General features: G+C 47.3%; 1 protein-coding gene across 1 annotated transcript in view; it reads left to right on the top strand.

The window, feature by feature from the left end:
* The first annotated feature begins 535 nt into the window (after positions 1-535).
* LOC135903901 (lysosome membrane protein 2-like) overlaps positions 536-19,571 on the top strand; it is a 76,837-nt gene continuing 57,801 nt past the window's right edge. The window contains exon 1 of the mRNA XM_065434355.2: positions 536-1,059. Within this exon, the coding sequence (XP_065290427.2) occupies positions 937-1,059 (123 nt within the window). The 5' untranslated portion in view covers positions 536-936. The remainder of the gene's footprint in view (positions 1,060-19,571) is intronic.

Genomic DNA, 19,571 nt, shown 5'->3' with positions numbered 1-19,571 from the left:
TAGACCAGCGATAGTGACCACGTAAAGTGTGCGAAGGCCAGCGCATCAAACCAAGAAAAGAAATGGAGCAAGGAATGAAGAGCAATAGAAGCTCCGCAACATATGACAGTCGCGAGCTCTGCACACTCGAACGTGGTTAAAGCCAGGAGCTGCTGATATTACGACTATACAAAAGAAGAAAAAAATGAAAGTGCACAAACGTCGTAAGTAGGGCACTGCATAAAGGGTGCGAACGTATACGCATAGTACAGGTGATCAATTCTTGCAGCAAGGCATCTTCCGTCTTCGGCTTGAGACGAACGTGCATGCAGTAGTGACTACGGCAATGCATAAACAACGGGCGAGGAGGTGGAGGAGAAGGGGGAGAGCCAGCAGCAAGGGCTGCTGCTGCTGCTGCTTGTTGCGGCGGGGTGGTGAGAGTCGTTGCCGCGTTCGAAGGTGGCGGAGAGCGAGGGCGGAAGAGGGGCAATCGTGGAAAGGGCACGTCGACGGAGGGCTGCTACCGAGAGTGGCGAGGAGGCCGTCGTACTTAAGCCATCCTTGAGCAGGAAGCCGCGCCGTTTTTGACATATCAGCCGCTGCTGCAGCCGGGCGCGGGCCAGCAGCCGACCGCAGGTGAGGGAAGGCGCGTCACAGACCGCGGCGAGACCCCCCGACGACGCCGCACACCGCTATCCGGCGTCATCGCCTCAACCGCGCGTGCCGTCTCTTTCTTCTTCCTCGTGCTGGAAGCGCCGGCGGAAGAGAAGTCTCGGAGCAGATCTCTGCTTTCCCCGTCCGGACCCACGCCGCGGCGAGAGCTAGCAACGGTGCCGCCGAGTGCCTGCGGTTCTTCTGTGCGAGCGGGCAGCGCGTGGTGCGCGTGCGAGGCGTGAGCGGTGCCGGGACGCCGCGCCGATCGGCGGTGACTGAAACGGCGGAAGACCTGCGCCAGCCATGTCGTCGACCAAGAACAAGATCTGCCTGGCCGCCTTCTCGGTCATCTGCGGCGTCGTCCTGCTCGTCGGAGTGCTGGGATACATCTACTTCCCCATCATCACGCGGGGCAAGGTCGCTCAGGTGAGCAACGCCCCGTGCGCAAGCGCACGAAGGGGGTGACGGGAACTGGCACTGGATACGGAACATGCAATGTAGACGTATATCACCAGCTCGCATTTTCCCCAGTAAATTGTATGAAGTACAACTGATTAATCACCTTCCAGAAGGTGCAAAACAGTTTCACTTGATGAAAAGTTCGACATCAACGGTGTGTGCGTTTGCACTAACTGTAAATTCATCTCATTTGCTTTGATCATCATTGAAACCGCAAGAATTACTCAGCATAAAGGCCTCAATGTTTCTAATAGCGGCTGAACGACGAACAGTGACCCGCCAACGGTCGTGGGTCTCGCTCAGTAGATTGTCAATCTTGGCGAAGTCCTTGGAATGAGAAGTTCGAATGAAACAACGCCTAGATGATGCAGTCCTTCATAAAATGTTAGAAAATCTTTTAGCGCTATTGACCGAATGTAAACGGACATCATCTTAATTAAACAGACAGCGCTATTTATTTTACCTGAAGGAATTGTTCCTTTCATCGCTAGTACCGCGGCTGGGAGAACTGGCTGTTGGTCTTGCTCTTGGCCTGTGTAGCTCCACCAGAAGCGTCAGCTACTGTGTTATTGTCTCCATGGTGGCAAAAAAGTAACAATAATAATAGTAAAGAAATAATGAGAAACTTGACATCCTACTTTGTCTATTTCTTTTACTACATCAACAATATTTAGGGGTCCCGTTGTCTTCTTTCGTGCGCCTACGTCCGCGCTTAGCGCGTTCTAGTTTAACGGTAACAGCCCAATGTCATTTTGTACACAAGGTGTCCCAGCTAACTTGCCGCGAGACTGGCCAATCGAGGCACTTTGCGTGTATTCGCGGGCTTCTTTCACGCTCGTAAAAACACTTTTATGTAGCAGATATTGAGCAACAGAAAGCTGTATCGGGAGTTTTTCATGTCGCTATTCAATGTTCTCATTGACTTTTTTCATCTGATTAGAATATTTGATAATTAAATAATTAAGGCTACTAATCTAATTAGGCGGAATGAAAAAGAAAACATTTGAGTATCTCCAAGGCGACGGCAAACAACATTACCTTGGTTCTGTCCAGCTACGTGGCATTCGCATATATTTAAACTCTGGCTATAGTTAGCTGGGACACTCTCTGTAGTTACGGCGTGACGGAAGCATACATTGCCAGAACCAACTTGGAGAAACCATTGCGAAACACTTATCTGCGTGGAGACAACGTGACCAGCAATATCTATGCACGGCGTTTAACGCCTGAAGAAACACTCGGGTGGAACCGTAGCGAGAACAGCCGCTGTTTGACGTTTAAATTTAGCACGGGCCAGAAACTCGGGAGCAAAATGCGAACTCTGCAGGCTGATTGTAATCTAATCTCCCGGAAGTCAGAAGCCGGAGACCCTTGGCACTACTGTGGAAGGCCTGTGCTTGTTCGTTTGTAAAGGACGCTTTGTTCTTTTCCCTCTTTTCTATTATGGTTAGTGTGCTAACATTTATAGGATTCCTTACGTCGTCGTGCGCATGTTCTCCCGAGGAATTGTCCTTCTCATCACAGGAGCGTCTGCTAACGAATAAGAAACTAGGTTTTATGATAAGGCAAGTTAAGGGCATGTATTGCAGATTAAACACATCAGAGTGTTCCTGAATACTAAAGTCAAAGTTTTATTCTTTAAAAGAAGTGCACGCCACGCGGGCCCAACTATGACAGTATTGTTCAATGTCTTTTTGAGCAATTTAGTTTTGATAGCCGTCTCTATAACTAATTATTTAACCGATATTCACTAGCTCTGAAAGCATTCATCTATGGTTTTGCGCTTCAACTGAGGAGTTGCAGAACATTTTGAGAAATATGAAATTATTTGTTGCCTCGAAGATAGCTGCTGTCGGTTTAGTTCTTCAGAAGTCTGAAAACATCGTTCGAGATCGGAAAAAGTACGTTATCAGGCCCTGGCTCACAGCTATATTTCTGCCCCGTCGTGTTCTCCCAGTTTCTGATGAACTTCATATCGCTCGCAACCAAAAAGTATACGGGGTGATCAATTTAACATTTTCCGGAATTTTTTAAAAGTCGCCTGCGGCAGATGTGCATATGCGAATTCCTGTCCTTGAGCTGGATTATTCGAAGAGGCGGACTTTGAAACACATACTCCACTGATTAAAAATTCCGCAATTAACGCCCTATTTAATTACTATATGCGTCTCATAATGCAGTTTAGGAATTGTAGCAGGCGAGTTTGCAAGACGTATAAACTTGAAATGAAACTCCAGGATGACACCACACACTTGCACCAAATATGTGGGCAAGTGTGTGCCATTGTAATGCGCTTTACCCGCGGAAGAAGGATACATTTCGGCGCACCTCGACAAGAGACGCGCATGGATGGATGGATGTTATGAGCGTCCCCTTTGGAACGGGGCGGTGGGTTGCGCCACCAAGCTCTTGCTACTATACTGCCTAATATTCTACCTAGGTTAAGCAATGAAAAAAGAAAAAAAAAAACACTATGAACTACCACGCGCAAATTTTCTGATCCCCTATTGCGAACTGTGCTTTTGTACGTCTCCGTCTTTTGTCGTTTCCCTACTTTTCTTCCACCAATCCTCCAGTCGCCTCTTACTAATGTCTATTGCGGACATGTTTGCTTTACCACTGCATGCTCCCTCTGAACCCAAGGGCTTCAAGGAGGCCAGTGGTGCCTAAATCGACCGCTGGGTAGACGTCTTCACATTCTAATAAAACATGCTCCGTAGTTTCCCTAGCTTTACCACAGCAAGCACAACAAGCGCAGTTAGCTGACAAGGGCGCCCCGCAACCGGCGGCGGATAAACGCGACGCAGCGCTACACCGTCGACCATTGCGTCTTCTGGCGGCACGAAGCTCGCGCTGGAGAGCACGTGCATCTCAAGTCGGCGTTCGGCGCCGAACGCGCCCCGCAGCTCGGCGTTGGGCGAGGGCAAGACACCATTGGTGGAGAAGTCCGAGCTGCGAAAACGGGCGAACGAGCAAAGAACAGTGCTAGTTTTAAAAACTCGAGGAAGAGTCAAAGAAATCTATTCAGTTTACTAATGGAATGATGCGCTTTGACGCCGCATATTAGGCTCCATCATGTGAGCTCGTTGTTGCGCGATTCCGCAGAGAACAAAGCCAATGACCGAGGCAACTGTATTGGTTGTATGCACATGGGTATACGCATACGCCGAATAATTAAATGCGTGCTGTCTTGTTGAGTCCTGTCAGACAATGATGTAGTTTCCAACGGAAGTCTCCGGGAGACCTCGAGTAAATCCGCTTCCTTGGTACTAAGAAATCGTTTAGATGTTTTTCAACAGCACGCTCTACAACTTTTGCATTGGAATGGTCCTTTAAATATAGACGACTGATCTTTGCCGATTAGTAAATGAGGCTATTCGGAGAAAAAAAGCGGAAAATAGCCTGGGTTACTCAAGAGAACATTAAGCAATGCTGTGTCCGTTGCGTTCGCGTAGCGGCCGCACCGGTTTTTTTAATATTTTTACTAATCTAGTTGGAACAACCTGTATATATCGCAACTATTTACGTGAACAAGAAGGTTATGCAAAATAGTAATAAGAGCAGGAGTGATGAATGTTTATAAGCTCGCGAGGTACGTCGGTAAATCCACATGCATAATTTTGTACATAGCATGTGCAGCTGCAGAGGTGCAGCCTGGCGATATGCCTGTGAATATGCAGAGGTAAAGTTCTCATGTAGAGGTAAAGTTCTCCCACAATTTCGGCTGCTATATTGCAGGCCGCTATAAATGCTCTTTTCTCAACGGTTTTGCGTGCGTTCGCTTAAAAAAATCAGAATTTCAGCTTTTAGGTTTTCTTAGACGACCTAACACTTGCCACTCCCGCGTACCTAAAACGCGTCTACCACTAATCGCAGGCGAGAACAAGAGAACAGGCGGATAGAGACGGTATTTCTTTTTGTTTTCTATGCCATGTTGTGATTTATTTCAAGACGAGCGAGTGCACAGCGGTTTTCCGAGTGGTCGCGTTGAATGAAGAAGTGGCAATCGTCTTTCGACGGCCTTTCTTCCGCGCTATGCGCAGTCAATTCCTTTGACATACGAGCTTTCGTGACTCGCCACCAGTTCCGCCAGCCGTCGCTCTGGTAGTCTCTCAGTTCTTTTTATATATCGCCTGCCGCTTTTGTGGCGTACCAATTTTTGTTCCCAAGTGAGTTAGGCCGTAGCGAGAGACGAGTTGGCAATGCAGTCTACAATTAAATGAGAGCAAACACAGAGATACAGTGCGACTGCACATGAGAACGCCGCTACCCGAAAAATAGAGCGTCAGTACAGAGGCAACGAGGGCAAAAAGAAAAAGGATTAAAAAAATCGAGCAGCTGAATATAGTGCTGTTGTGCTCAATGGAATATTACGCAGTTCGAGCAATGCACACGCTCTGTACCTTGAGCGTCTCCGTCGCGACGATTAAGGATGAACGCATATGAGTCTCTTCTTATCAGCACGTAACAGCAAGCGATAGTATTTGCCTGTTGGCTGGTGCAGTGACGCACATTTAAAAGGACACTGAGTACTATTTCTAAAAGAAATGTTTTGCGAAGCGGCGACTCTTGTTCAGTCGGTCTGAATTCGCTCAGAGTCGTTAGTCTTTTCACAGCATTTGAACCAAGCAAACAAAACATGGAACTTCAATAACATGCAGGGCAATAACATGAGCAAACAGCCAACGCTGCGGCTAACAGTGTGGACACTCCAGGCGGTGCCTGTAATCAGCGTTCAGAGCACTGGCTGTTCTTACCAGTGCGCTCTTGAAGCAGCCCTGTTTAATCTAAGGACAGCTCTTGCCGAATCCTAATGCACCTTCCGTATATCTGTTTAGCGTTGCGGTTCAGCAACCTTCGCAGTAGGGTTATGCTGTATGTCTGTTTCTCGGAAGAACTAAACGAATGGCAATTATTCGTCTTTCTGTGTAACTATATGTCACGGTTACTTTATGCACATTCCAATGCGAGCATAAAATCCCTCATGGCACGTGCTTTACTGTTGTTACGTAAAAGTGTAAAAGGGGGCGACGGATGAAGCATAAAGCAGCACTAAGTAAATAAGCAATCCTTATCGATTTTTGAAACGTTCTTTCTGCCTTTACATTTTTTACATTTTTTTCCTTCACCAGGAGAGTAATTGAGTGTGCGTATATATATATATATATATATATATATATATATATATATATATATAAAGAACTTGAGTGGTGCTACAAGGTAAACAGAACAAGTATTTAATTTCGACAGTTTCGATCGGTGGACCGATCTTCGTCAGGGTTTACAAAAAAATGGCAGTTCAACCGTGGTAGGGAAGACACCAGACCGGGTACCCGGTCGTTCTTACATACATCAATCCGAGAGGAACAGTTGTGACAGTGAAGAACGACCGGGTACCCGGTCTGGTGTCTTCCCTACCACGGCCGAACTGCCATTTTTTTGTAAACCCTGACGAAGATCGGTCCACCGATCGAAACTGTCGAAATTAAATACTTGTTCTGTTTACCTTGTAGCACCACTCAAGTTCTTTACGTTTGAAAGGTAGCCTGAAGAAACCGTCTTTGCCTACTATATATATATATATATATATATATATATATATATATATATATATATATATATATATATATATATATATATATATATATATATATATACAAGGTGTGAATAAAGAGAGAATCAGACATCCACCCATTCGTAGCAACTGCTACAAAGGAAACCCGTAAGGGTTCCTCGAAAGAAAAGCCTCAGAGTTGAAGAAAAATTCGTCCTGGTCCGGGACTCGAACTCGGGACCACCGCCTTTCCGGGGCAGCCGATCTACCATCTGAGGTAACCAGAGGGCTAGCAGATGGCAGGGCGAGGAACCCGTACGGGTTTCCTTTGTAGCAACTGCTACGAACGGGTGGATGTCTGATTTTCTCTTTATTCATTACTTCTCTCCACCTTGCGGGTTTCCGCAGAACCACTACGTCATATACAGGGTGTCCCAGCTAACTTGGACCAAGATTTTAAAAATACCCAAGAGCTCTAGAGAAATCGTACCGACTGCATAGTAGCCGCAGTCGTATGTCGTATGGCCAGTATTTTTTTCATCACAGTTTCCTAGCCAGCGTTGGCAGACAACTACTGTCGGAGGAAGCTATCCTCGGCCCATGGCCTGACACTGCAATTTCAATGCGTGCCACAAAAGTATTGTTGAAGTTCCTGCAGGACACCAAGCTCGACGAGCGGCTCTAGCGAGGCAACTGTCTCATGTACATAAGCACTCACCACTTCTCTTATCATCATCATCCATCCCAATACTTTCACTCCCCTTCCCTCTTCCCCAGTACAGAGTAGCAGACTAGAGCGCACTGGCTCAGGTCGACCTCTCTGTCTTTCCTATCAATAAATTCTATTCATTCATTTTTTCATCACGGAGTATTGGTGTGTAATTAGTTTTAATTAGAGAACTTTTTAACTATTGCTTGAATCGCAAACATATCAATTACAAAGTTGTTGGGCACCTCAAATAACCTCCGAATCAAGTATTTGTTTAGTGCTCAGCTTTGCCTCGTTGGTTTTTCCGAGAAAAAACAAAAGTGCTTATCTTGTTTCTCATATGCTTATATTGTTTCGATGCATCGAACGATACAAGCACGCACAGTTTTTGTAGCACCTGACAACGAGCTGTGGAGGAACACGTAAGCAACGATAAACCCTTTTCCGTTCGTCGGCAGAAAAACAGCACGTGCAGCCACCTCCCGCCCCCTGCCCCAAGGCAATATACTGCTGCGCCTGCGTACGCCGACAGTTAAACGTGTGTAAGGCAGTGGTGCGTGAAAACAAGTGCGACCCCGTAGTGCGCGCATCTCGGGGGCGGTGCTCAACCCCCCCCCCCCCCCCCCCCCCCGCCCGCGACGCCCCGAGGCGATGCCGCTGGTGTTGTGAAGCGGCGTAAGCGCTGGCCCGTCATTTCGTTGGCAAAGTCCGACGAGAGAAGTATAGCGTGCCACAGAACGACGTGGTCTTCCGCGACACCGTTTCCCGCTCGCAAAAACTGACGCAAAAAAAAAGAAAGGAAAAATTCACGGCGAAGTTTTCTCGCAATAAGGGTGTATACGCGAAGAAAATGTCCCATTTGCGAAAAATGTCTTTGTTCTGGCCGACTAATGGCTACTTACGTAACGTCTTGCGTAACCGCTGTTTTTGGAGCTCCTCCAGTGTCTTCTGACAAGTTATATAAGTTTAATCGATCGGAGACGAGCGGCGTGCTTCTTCCTTTGATGAACACATTATATTTGGGGCGCGCGGACTGTTAGCCCGGCTTTACTAATCCCAGGCCACAAAGGATGGTTGAAAAGAAGAGGTTTTTGAACTAGGGGTTCCTGCCTGCCTTTCTTGCACAATTTTTTTGTTTTTTTTTTGCGGCGTAAATGCATTGCACCGATTTTTGCTGAAATCGTGGAACAGCTTACACACTCGTATTATGGCTAAAAGAACAGTGCACTGGTTAGCAAGGTCCTTCGTGCACCACATACATACAGGGTTAAGATAACGAACGCTGACAGAGGGTTGCAGCAAGGGAGCTGCTCGTAAAGGCCAGTGAAAAGCAGTCGTTACCAAGGGACCCATTTTGCGAAACCAACTCTGCTGAACGCAGTCGCTGCAGCGGCGGAGCCACCGCGTGCAGTTGTGAGGCGCGCAGGTCGACCCGTACGCGAGGCAATCCGGACGACCGGCTGCTTCCCGTTCAGTTTTGCGAGGAAAATTCTGCTTCGTCGCTGCTCCTGCGAGCAGCTGTGCACATTCGCGGCAGCCTTCCTCCGTGCGCGAGCTGCAGCGTTTGGCAGAGTACGCGCTGTAAGCTACGCGGGGCGTGACGAAGCGCTTTGCCCACGACTGGCTAATAAAGGCGGTCGTGGCTTTGCCAGCGCATTGCGCGCTTTAAATGTTCACAAACACGCTGTGTAAGCGGCGTCAATATTATTGTGCACTAATTTTATTTCTCTGCATACACGCACACACACACACACACACACGCACACACACACACACAATATATATATATATATATATATATATATATATATAGATATATATATATATATATATATATATATATATATATATATATATATATATATATATATATATATATATAGTCATATAATGAGAAGCCAACAAACACTGACACCAAGTACAACATAGGGGAAATTGCATGTGCTTAATAAATGAAATAAAGTAATGATAAATTAATGGAAATTAAAGTGGATGAAAAAACAACCTGCCGCAGGTGGGAACCGAACCCACAACCTTCGCATGTCGCGTGCGATGCTCTACCAATTGAGCTACCGCGGCGGCGTTTCCCCATCCACTTTCTTGGGTATTTATGTGTACTAGTAGAACCCTGGGAGTGTATATATATATATATATATATATATATATATATATATATATATATATATATATATATATATATATATATATATATATAGGGAGAGAGAGAGAGAGAGGAAAGGCAGGGAGGTTAAATTATAATATAGAATGACAAGATAACTGTTTGAATGAAAACAGTGCGTTCATGCGTTCTTGAGCTGTCCTTGCATCGATGTTGATACGCGCATCTTCTTTCCGTTTAATGCGAAAGCATAAAAAAAGTCAAGATAGTTACATGGTTACATATAGACAAAAAACCTGGAAGGCAATATATATATATATATATATATATATATATATATATATATCCAGTCATCATATTGTCCAAAACTGTGTTCTTCTGAATGTTGTATTTTCGCTTCGTGCATGTATTGTTTGCACTTGTTGCTACGGCTTGCGTCCCACTTTTGCTGGGAGACTGGCAGCCTGCATACGCGCACCCGTCTGCGTGCTTTCGCTCGTGTTTGTCGCTTGCACGTGTTTGTCGCTCGTGTTTGATTGTCGCTTGCAATAAAGCCGGTGGTGGTCGCTTGTTTCAATCCCGTTGGTAAAACGCGCCTGCACGCGGCGGCGAGGTTGCCGCTTGCTTGGCTTCCACCCGCCACGCTGCGTGGTTTCTGACGAGAGGAGCGTTGCGCCGGCGCGACAGCCACCGTTTGGGAGCGGTAGCCGCGCAGCCTGCTTGTCCACAATGCGGGGCAGGGAGACGGAGAAACGGGGAGGAGCGGTCGCTGCCACTTCTCTCGGAAGGGCGGAGGGTAGTGCGCCCTTGGCACTGCTGGACCTGAATGCAAACGCGCGCGTGCGCCGGGACGCGGCAGAGTCGAGGGAGACATCCGCCACTCACTGGGTTACGACATTCCCGCGGGCGCCGACCTTTGCCGTCGCGGTGGCGGGCTTGTTTTATAACGCGGAGAACGGCGTTGGGGAACTCTGCGCGGGAATGTGTCGAAACAGGGCTATGTGGCACAGCGTCATAAGAAAAAAAAAACTACTTTAAAAGAAATACTTTCCGCCAGGACGTATTACGGTGCAGCCACGTAAGAAACTGGCTTGGCTTTACGGCAGTTGTCGATAAAAAATGCAGTTAGGAGCAAGCTTTTTTTCTTTGGCTGCGTGCATTCTGCTTTCGTAAAGTCGAGACGAATTCCCTCAGGGGCGGTCAAAGAGTACTGAGACGGAAGACAGTAATTTTTTTTCTGTTTCTTTTTTCAAATAGAAGGTTGAGTAATGCGATCTGTACGAAACGCTATAGCACCTGCTATGATCGAATTTTAGTCGACATTGCGTGACCCCGTTGTTGCACGTTGTTGCGCGTTGTAACGGCGCTACAAACTTAAGAGTCCGAAGCCAACCAACCTCCCATTGTCACTTCGGACAACCCTTACACCATGACCAATTACTGGCGCTCAAAGGACAGCGTTCGTTGCTGTGAAAGGTTTATTGATACGGATATGCCCTCAGGCAATTCTTCCCCCCTCTCTCTCTCCCTTGTATGTGTTAGTGATTATGCGTAATAAAGTGCAATATTTATTATTTCGTTTCCTTTAGTTCTTTGAGCAAAGTCACGTTTTGCCAATAAGTGAACTACATTAGTGGAAAACGTGTTGCTTCCAACCTCTCCGGATCCTACCTGCCTCACTTTACACGTGACTTTTCGGGTCGAAGACTCAAATGCTTGAACTTAAAAACCGGAAAACGTTGTGTCCCGGCTCATATGAGCCCTAGGCGCTATCTGTTGCAGCGAATAAGTGGCTACTTACGGTAATGTAGCGTTATGACGGCTTCTAGCGCGCACTGCTAGCGGACGCTGTATAGATGCGACTTCGCAAAACCGGCACGCAATGCAAAGCCCGACAAGCATTGTCTGCACGCGTGAAGAATCGTTCCTTCTAGGCGAACCGCCGTTTGTACTTCAGCCGCGGTTTGGCCGTGGCTTCTGGACCTAGTCGTCCTCGACGCAGCTGTCGTTCGGATGCTCCATCTGTGGTCCGGCGCGAACGAACTTTGTGCTGCCTTCATCGCTCAGTAGGTCGTCGTCGGTGCTCGCATATACTCTCGGATGACGTTGCCTAAGAACGGTGCATTTACGGTCGCGATAATTCGATCCTATACTTCTCAACATCGCGTCCCAGTTCGCAGTGAACCGTGCTTCTTAAAATAGCTTATCGTTGCTGGTAGCTCTTAAAACCATCTTGCAATCTTGGGGCGCTCAGTTAGTCCAAAATTACGAGCCCCCCGCCCCCCCCCCCCCTTTTTTTTTCTTCATATAAATGCTTCAGCCAACAGAGTGTAAGGATATATCAAAGCATGAATTAATTATCGCGTTGATTTCACCGATGTCGACTGCACTTAACATGCGCCTTAACATGGGTGAGCGTCCAGCGGAGTAGTGCAGACAAAAGAGCGACCGCAACGGCTGCGAGCTTCTGTCCGAGACAAAGAAATGTGGCGTGTTTGTCTAACGTGCGTCGTGGATGGTGTGCATTATGCAGAAGCCGCCTGACACCCGTCAACGACAACGTGTGCTGTAAATATCGGCGCATATGCCGTGCAGCGACCGTACAACTGCGAACGGCACTGCGTTCTCGCCTTGTGCTGAGCTCGCTGCACTGTTGTCTAACGCTGTTGCCCGAGGCACTGAACAATTCCGCCTCGAACACGTGGGAGCGCGCAGAGTTCAGAACGTGCGAGCGCATCGTTAGGTTTTCATCAATGTACGATGGAAGGACGTTTTGGTGCAGTGTATTCAGCGTAAACATTTCGTACTTTGGCTGACAGCCTACTGAACGCGCCGTAATAGGTCAGTATTAGTGATAGATAGATAGATAGATAGATAGATAGATAGATAGATAGATAGATAGATAGATAGATAGATAGATAGATAGATAGATAGATAGATAGATAGATAGATAGATCGATAGATAGATAGATAGATAGATAGATAGATAGAGAGAGAGAGAGAGAGAGAGAGAGAGAGAGAGAGAGAGAGAGAGAGAGAGAGAGAGAGAGAGAGAGAGAGATGCCATGCACTGGGGAAGGGGATCAGTATTAGAGTTCCTCTAGAGAAAATGGGAGTTTCGATGGTATGCGAACAAAGGTGAAAAGGAATCACCAACACAGCGCTCTCTGCATAACTTTCCTAACTGTTGGTTTATGAGGTAATAAGTGTGAGTTTTTGTTGCACTGTCGCAGTGCGGTAGGCAATATTTTAAACGCGAAGAATTTCTTGGAGAACATTTGCCACTTTGACAGTATCTATCTATCTAGCCACCTACGTCTTGGTGTTCTCATGGTCATTGCTGCTGAGCACGAGGTCGCGGGATCGAATCCCGGCCACGGCGGCCGCATTTCGATGGGGGCGAAATGTGAAAACACCCGTGTGCTTAGATTTAGGTGCACGTTAAAGAACCCCAGGTGGTCAAAATTTCCGGAGTCCTCCACTACGGCGTGCCTCATAATCAGAAAGTGGTTTTGGCACGTAAAACCCCAAATATTATTATTGGTCATTGCGTTAACTTGGTAGGTACCAAAATTGGCATATATATGACGAGGGTGTATGACGAACATAAATGATAGGTCATGACATGCATATCATGACATGTGTGTCATGTAGGTCGTGAAATAGCCGCCTACGTCTTAGTGCTCTCATGATCGTTTCGCTAACTTGGTATGTACCTCAAAAAGCATAGTATGACAAGAGTGTATGACCCACATAAATGATAGGTCATGAGAGGCGTGTAATGTATGTCATAAAACAGCCGCCTACGTCTTGGTATGTACCAAAACTGACATAGTGTGACAAGAGTGTATGACGAACATAAATGATAGGTTATGACATGAATATTATGACATGTGTGTCATGTAGGTCATGAAACAGCCGCCTGCGTCTTGGAGCTCTCATGGTCGTTTCGTAAACGTTGGTATGTACCAAAATTGGCATAGTGGGACAAGAGTGTATGACGAACCTAAATGATAGGTCATGACATGAATGTCATGGTATGCGTGTCATGTAGGTCACGAAAAAGCCGCTTACGTCTTGTTGCTCTCATGGTGGTTTCGTTAACTTGGTTGGCTCCCCGCACACTGCTTCGCATAACATCGATCCCCACAGGGCGTGGGATCTGCCGGCTATATATATGACCAGAGAGGAAATCACATTATAAAAGCCTCCTTCTATGCCTACCGCGCGTGCTACCCTGTCTGACGAAAAGCGCGACAGAATAGAACGCTTCGCGCTGAAGAGCGGCTGAATGAGTCTGGAGTTCATCCCCATCGGTCGCTGCTGCGTGTCTTCGATTCGCTGACCTAACAAAAATTGCGGGAAGGGCGCCTTTCTTCTCTTCCTGTTTTCTTGCTAAACAAAGCTGTCGCGAGAGCTTCTTTGTTGGGTGTACGGATTTTAATTTGACATGTAAGGAAGTTTTCATCAACTGCTTCAGTGGAGTGCGGGATCAGAACGTGGACGTGTTGCGGCGCGTATTTTCCTTGCGTCAAAAGCGCGTCGGCGAACGCTGCCGGCTGGGTGTGGCTGCAGTTTTGTTGTCTATCAGACCCAGATATCTGGCGCGTAGCAGTGGCAGCAGTCTTAGCAGTGTATCACGCCGATTCGCCGAGATATGCACGCTGTCAGCCGAAGTCGATGCATCATGTGTGTTTTCTTTTCCGGAATAGTCTTCCCAAGACGCAAATTCAAAGGGAGAGATTGCGCATTAGCAACTTATCCCTATATACGTAGGCGGACTACGGCTAAAAGGTACAGTCATCGTCAAAAATTCATCTACTGCGGGATATGCGAAAAAAGTCGAATTTCCCAGTATGCAGTTTGCGGCCGTAGCCTGCAAAACAATACGGCGTTAAACAAGCTGGAAATAAAAGCAAATGCGAATCTGGCGTGTCCATGCTGCAGAAAATATTAAGAATTTTGTCGCGCTGTTCATAAACGTTTGACGCCGACTGTGCATATTCAACTTCGTTGGGCGGAGGGTATCGCAGGGCCCAAAAACTTGGATTATTCACTGCACTATATAACATATGTCGGTAGAATACGATAATTAAATGGTAGAAAAATATCTCTGACGGGCCCAGCTGGCAGCGGCATCCAGCGGAGCCCTGGACTAGGGGCAGACGGCCATTGCTGAGAAGATGGAAGACACCACCTGACTCCGCAAAATTCATAAAAATTTTCTAGAGCTCAATAAAGGTATTTGCTCCTCCTCCTTATCTCCTGCAGCTCTTCCGAGCAGGCGCAGAAAATGTCGGGCTAGAAAATCTTCATGTCCGAAGAAAAAAAAAAGCAAATGTGTGAAAGAGGAAAGTTAATTGAGACGCAATGATTGCTTCAGTTGTTGAATGACTGCAGGGCGACAGGGGGAGTACTCCTCTGATGAAATCTGCATTCGGTGGATTGTATAGGAAGAGCTCAGTGCGGAAAACATCTGTTACGCTTGTCAAAGAAAAAGATTTTGGCAAGTTGTGTGCGTTACACCACTCGACAATACAATTTGGACAGTTGTGCAAATCACACAGCGACGTATCCTGTCCCCGTCCAATTTACGGGAGCCCCCCGCTTTGTTAGGTATTGCTTTTTTGTATGGGCTTTCAGCGCAGGTACATATTATAGCTGTATACTGCACGCAAGCAAGAAGTGCATGTCACGTACGTGATCACGTCCACAAAATTGATTTCTTGATTTTTAGTTTGTTTTCCTTATTTTTTCTCGTTATGTATGCGTTGCTCTATCAACTGCACGAGGCTCTGTGGTATCCATCTCTAAAATGGCCGATTCTTATCCTCGCATAACAAGTGCACTGTATGCGACACTGTAGGCGATCGACGACTCGAATGTCTCCCAGGGAAATGGGGCGGGATGCGAAGGCGGGGTGGCGGGCGCGAGACAGCGGCATAGGCGGTCGTTCAGCCTGTTCCGCTTTTTCTCCGGGATGTGGGGCAGTATACGAGTGGCGTGTATAAATAGACATCCTCTAAAGCTAAAGCTCGTCGCAACCTCCTATATTTAGCTGCTTGCATCATGTAACGTACGAGGTTCAGCCTGTGAAACCGACCTAACCGACAGAGAACAATGAGACCGCTTGATTTCCGCTATAGTTCTGTTCCATACAGCTGGCGGGCAGAGGTAGCAGCTGGTAGCAAAGCTGCATTTACGTTTTAAATTGCGCGACTGCAAAAGCAGGCACGTGGTTCTGAAAGCGGCAGCACCACCGTGTTTTATGCGAAGCATATTACGAGGGCTCAACCCAGCTCCTCAGGCGCGGCGGTGACCATGAAATCACGTGACACCGTGACGTCACGACAGAGGAGAAGTGGCTTTGGCTCAACTCTTGCAAGACGGGCTGGGTGGGAATCGAACCAGGGTCTCCGGAGTGTGGGACGGAGACGCTACCACTGAGCCACGAGTACAACGCTTCAAAGCGGTACAAAAGCGCCTCTAGTGAATGCGGTGTTGCCTTAGAAACGCGCTGTTTCTAAGGCGTGCGTCTCTTGCTCAGGCGCACATTTCGTTGCCGCGCCGAACGCTGCTTTGCTCGACGCTCACCGCGTCCAATGCGGGGCGCGTAGTCGCTGCCCTGTAGCCCATTGTCTTACACCCCTTGGCGGGTCGACGGGAACGCTGTCGCGTTCCACTCTTGAAGGCGAAGAAGTAATGCATGAGTTGTTTCTTCGTCTAGCCGAACCAAATATAGCCAAGCAACAGCAGTTCACCAGGCTAAACAGTGGTTCAACAACTAAAATAAAGGCTAGTATGCTTCGCATCCTGGGCTTAACCTTACCTAAGCCACAGCCATTTTTTACAGTATAATAAAATGAAAAGGGGATTCTGGACTATGCGGATAACACGACTTCGAATTTTTTGGAGCAGGGGAGCGTATGACGTAGCGACATAAACAAAATACAAAGAACAGCAATGACACAGCCAGAGAGAAATGAATCGGGCGTTTTTAGCGGTGAGCCACTGCGGCTGATTTATTTTCGTGGAATATCTACCCTCGGTGGAGCGCATTTCACTGAGGGTATGCGTATTACCAGAGTCATTTGACACATTTGATAGTATCAAAGGACTGTCGTATTACCTATATAAAGTAAACGACCGCTGAATGCCAAATGTCTAGGTGACTTTTCGATCGCAGTCATTTCGCAGATTACGCTCGCACGGGAACTGGCTACGTGCGCGTTACTCGTTGAAGTCGCGACAGCCAGACAGCGTTATATCCCAGGACGCCGAGCAAACGTCCTGCCCCCGGCACCGCGGTGAACAGGCACGAGGAAGACTCGTTACGGGACCGCGAATATGCATTGCCGTTCTCCCCATGTGGAACTACACTCAGCCACGCGTCGTGCCAGGCGGACGTTTTCAACGTCCGCGCAAAGTGAGCTGCCAGCTGAGGCCCCGTATACTTCGATATCATACCCGGAAGGCAAAGATAAGGTGTGATGTTTATCGAGATATGTGGGCCAACTCCTTCTTCCGTGCAGGAAGTTTGATCAGGCCAGCGCGGCCTTCGGCCTATATAGTACTATTCCCAGAGCGCTAGCGAGGTGGTTTTCGGCTTCTGAGAGTGAAATGGTGGTGACCGTGGAACATTTATGCCCCACTTTTGTGTCAAGGCCGAAGACGATTTGTTTGCCTGTTGTTACTCTGTCGGTATTATGCGCAACCGTCCAGGTTGCCCAGACAGGCGCAGGAGTTGTACTGCGGTACAGCGGTATACTGCGCAGTGTGCATGGTATAACGGCATGCTTAAAGCTTTCATTACATATTCCTAGGCACATACCTTTTCTACTTGGAGCGGTCTTTTGACATGGCAAGCGGGCCTGCCGTGGTGGCGTAGTGGCTGGGGTGTTGCGCTACTAAGCCCGACCGTGCGGGATCAACTCCCGGCCGCGGCGGCCGAATTTCGATGGGGGTTAAATGAAAAAATGCCCGTGTACTGTGCATTGGGTGCACGTTAAAGAAACCCAGGTGGTTAAAAGTAATCCGGAGTCTCTCAAGCCGGCGTGCCTCATAACCAAATCGTGGTTTTGGCACGTAAGAGCCCAGGATTTAATTGGTTAATATGGCACACGGAAGACTTCCGTTCGTCTCGCTCACGTAACCGTGTGCTTCTTGCCAATGAGAACGCAGATATTATTTGTCATACGCGAGAAGCCACATGTCCTAAGAAAAAACAAAAACAAAGCCAATTAGCTTGCAAAGCTGGTATTATACAACAGCGTGCTTGATGCTTGAGCAACAGCCGTTGCCCATAGAAACTGCACTGCATGGCGTGATCGGATGCCAGGTCAGGGTTTCCGTGTGCGAAATTAGTCGATCGCAATTGGGCCTCGGCGTATCGTGTTTTTTAATCTTGTGGCCAAGGGCAACAGCCCTTGCGTTATCCCTACAGCTTCGTCTCACGATCTGATATAGTGCGAACGCGGTCAGAAACCTGATCGCATCACGCGCGTGTATTTGCCATGCAGTGTTTCTCCCGTAATGCCAAGGTTGAAGCTCAGTTGGCTTCCATTCAACAGCTGGTTAGCCTCAAGGAAGGCGCCAGGATGTTGCCAAGAAATACGACAGTATCTTTTCTAATCGACGATGGGGCACAGAATATTATTAACGGAACACAGACGCCTGTATACGGTAAAAAAATTAGGATCAAGAGGCACAAGAAGGTTCAGGTTTAGGTCACTTGTCTTCTAGAGCAGTAGCTATTTTGTGGCAGATGAGATGAGTCCCTCTATCAATGAGTCGAAAAAGGTTTGTCTCAGGAGTGGCTACGTTATGAGGTATTCCTCTGGCCTGTAGCTCCGGGCAATTTTCTTTGCTCTTCTTCGTCATGACTAGTGACTATAGCAAGAATAGGTGTCCGGCGAAACTGCTAGAACGGCGAGGATACTTTACTCAGAAGCGCCTAACGCCTGCTATAAGCAGCGTGAATTTGTTTTCAATCTTGATATACTATCACAGTTCAGGTTCAGGGATTTCTTGGTGACAGTTGTCGGGTGTTGTGCTATAGTTTGAACAGGAATAATGCAACGGCGGCCGTGGAACTGCATGCACAATGTCTACATAATGTCTTTCTCTGAAAGATGCATTGTGCGGCGCAAGAAATTGTATGGGAATGCGTGTTTTCAAGAGACGTTGCGTAGGGAGTAGGGCAAGTAAAGGGTTCAGTCGATGCTACACTGTCCTAGAACGCATCTTTTCAAGAAGCATCTCATCGAGAATAAGCAGACAGTGATATAGAATTGGCGTTGGCATTTTGAGGCATTGCAAGTATAATTCCAGAGTCGTGATGTCCTTGCATGTGTATGAAGCCGCTCCTAAAAGGCAATATGCCATTGAGAGGGATCAATACAGTAGTGGACTAATTCATGCAGCTTTCAGTAAACATTTTCCAATTGCACTAAGTCATCTTGCGCCATCCTCCATATAGCTAGGAGTTTGACTGCTGTACTTTCAACGTGATGTGCTCAACAAAAACTGCATTGCATACGGTGGACAACGCGCACCTAGCCAAACAACAGACGAAATGGACAGGGTTTGCAAGGCGAGAAGAATTAATAGTTAGCAGTTAAACAAAGAATGAGAAAGAATACCACTCCTCACTTTATTGATCCTCTATTTTCAGCACTCAACCCTTCAGCCATCCTGAACAAGCCTAGCTTTCATCACAAATCCCTCCTCATAGTGGTTACGACGAGTTCAGCTCGTTCAGGTTTATAGTTTGTCGCTGGAACGCTCCTCGCGAGGCACGCTCCTTATGCCTCGTGCAATAAGCAGGTTATGCAAGCTTTGGCAAGAAGTTCTTTAATGTATGATGTAGCAATCAGCATAATGTAATGTAGCGCTCTTCCCTGGTTGTATAATAATAGCCAGGCTCGTGATTGTGCATCAAGAACACTCGGAAAAACTGTGCTGTCACATCTTCAACTTAAAAGCAATATTGAGAGAGATGGTCATGATTATAACTTCCTCTCACTTTAAAGAAACGGTCTCTGTGTTAGCATTAACACGTATCTCCACGGAACCCCGTACTTCGACGAAAACATCGG

Source organism: Dermacentor albipictus, chromosome 3, assembly GCF_038994185.2.
Source record: "Dermacentor albipictus isolate Rhodes 1998 colony chromosome 3, USDA_Dalb.pri_finalv2, whole genome shotgun sequence".
Classification (NCBI taxonomy): Eukaryota; Metazoa; Arthropoda; class Arachnida; order Ixodida; family Ixodidae; genus Dermacentor; species Dermacentor albipictus.
The sequence above is the reverse complement of the archived record's forward strand: the minus strand, read 5'-3'. Positions and strand labels throughout refer to the sequence as shown.